Source organism: Anopheles cruzii, unplaced genomic scaffold (assembly GCF_943734635.1).
Source record: "Anopheles cruzii unplaced genomic scaffold, idAnoCruzAS_RS32_06 scaffold04683_ctg1, whole genome shotgun sequence".
Taxonomy (NCBI): Eukaryota; Metazoa; Arthropoda; class Insecta; order Diptera; family Culicidae; genus Anopheles; species Anopheles cruzii.
Genome location: NW_026458268.1, coordinates 1 through 1,259, shown reverse-complemented (window position 1 = coordinate 1,259; position 1,259 = coordinate 1). Strand labels below are relative to the sequence as shown.

The following is a 1,259-nucleotide window of genomic DNA, read 5'->3' as shown; positions in this document are numbered from 1 at the left end:
TTGGACGCACGGGTTGCGCTGGTGGTGATGATGTCGAGGAGTCGCTTTTGATCCCGCTGTCGTCGCTGCTGTCGTTGCTGTCTTCCGCCCCGTAGCTCGGCTTCAAGCGGTCGATCGATATCTTGACCGACTTGCCGTTTACCAAGAGCGTGAAGAATTTGTCGGTGCGCTCGCTCACCTTATACGGTCCGTCGTAGGGCGTCGACAGTGATGGGCGCACTGAGTTATTTCTCACGAACACGTGTGTGGAGGTGGCGAGATCTTTATGGACGAAAACACGTCGATGTCCATGATGCGTCGGCGTTCCGGGCCTGACTATCCGCATTGCCCGTCGCAGTTGTTCTACGTATTCCGGATCCGGGCATGATGGGACTGCCGGTGTGTCGCTGACAAAGTCCGCCGGAATGCGTAACGTCGTCCTTCACAGCGGTGCGCATTCCCAGCAGGATGATGGGCAGATGGTCCGTCCAGTTCGTTGTGTCGTTACAGAGGATGGCCGCTTTGAGCGTGCGATGCCATCGCTCTATCATCCCATTACGACGGTAATTTCATTAACTCAGCGAATAGGGTGGATTCGAATTGCCGTCCCTGGTCGCTGGTAATATACTGCGGAATACCGAATTGTGCTATCCAGTGGGTTACTAGCGCTCGTCCGACACCGCCGGAACGCCCGTCGCTGCGAACCAGTATTCTATGGCATCGAAAAACCCTTCGATGTTTGTTGTGTCCATGATCGGACAGGGTATTCTGTTTGAGCTAACTGAGTCGATGCTCAACGCGTCGTCGTCGAGCCGTCGTGGCTGATACTCTGCAGTGGCTGGCGTCACGGGGGGCTCCGACGCTATCCCGGGCGTGGCTGCTTCATCGCGTTGCATCGTAGAATGTTATATCGTTGCGGCGAGTTCTCGCGCGACCGCAGTGATCACTTACTCACACGATGGTTCGAGCCTCTCGAGCCTCGTTGGCGTACTAACGTTAACGGTCGTTGCGAGCGCTTCGTTGCGTGTCGCTAACCTCGTGGCGAACCTGACCTACGAAAGGCGACGGCGGTTGTCAAGTTCCAAGAAAAGCCGGGCGTGTGGTCCGTTAGCTTCCTGGAATTGTCTTTACCGCTCGGGGTCGTTTGGCCGAGCCGTTTAAGTCGGGTAATCACTTTTCTCGACCCTCGTGGGTCAGCATGCACTACTTTTCTCGCTCACGACGCGGGTCACCAATATGTGGGACAAGTCTCTGTCCAGATTCCGTCCCACCTTTTACTC

At 56.0% G+C, this 1,259-nt stretch overlaps 1 protein-coding gene across 1 annotated transcript; it reads right to left on the bottom strand.

The window, feature by feature from the left end:
* Positions 1-10: 10 nt before the first annotated feature.
* Positions 11-530, bottom strand: LOC128277214 (uncharacterized; the record flags this gene model as incomplete). The annotated part of the gene is made up of 2 exons (XM_053015655.1): positions 347-530; positions 11-261 (listed from the first exon to the last, which is right to left on the bottom strand). Coding segments are annotated over exons 1-2 (435 nt in total), but the record flags the coding sequence as incomplete, so codon positions are not given.
* Positions 531-1,259: the final 729 nt, after the last annotated feature.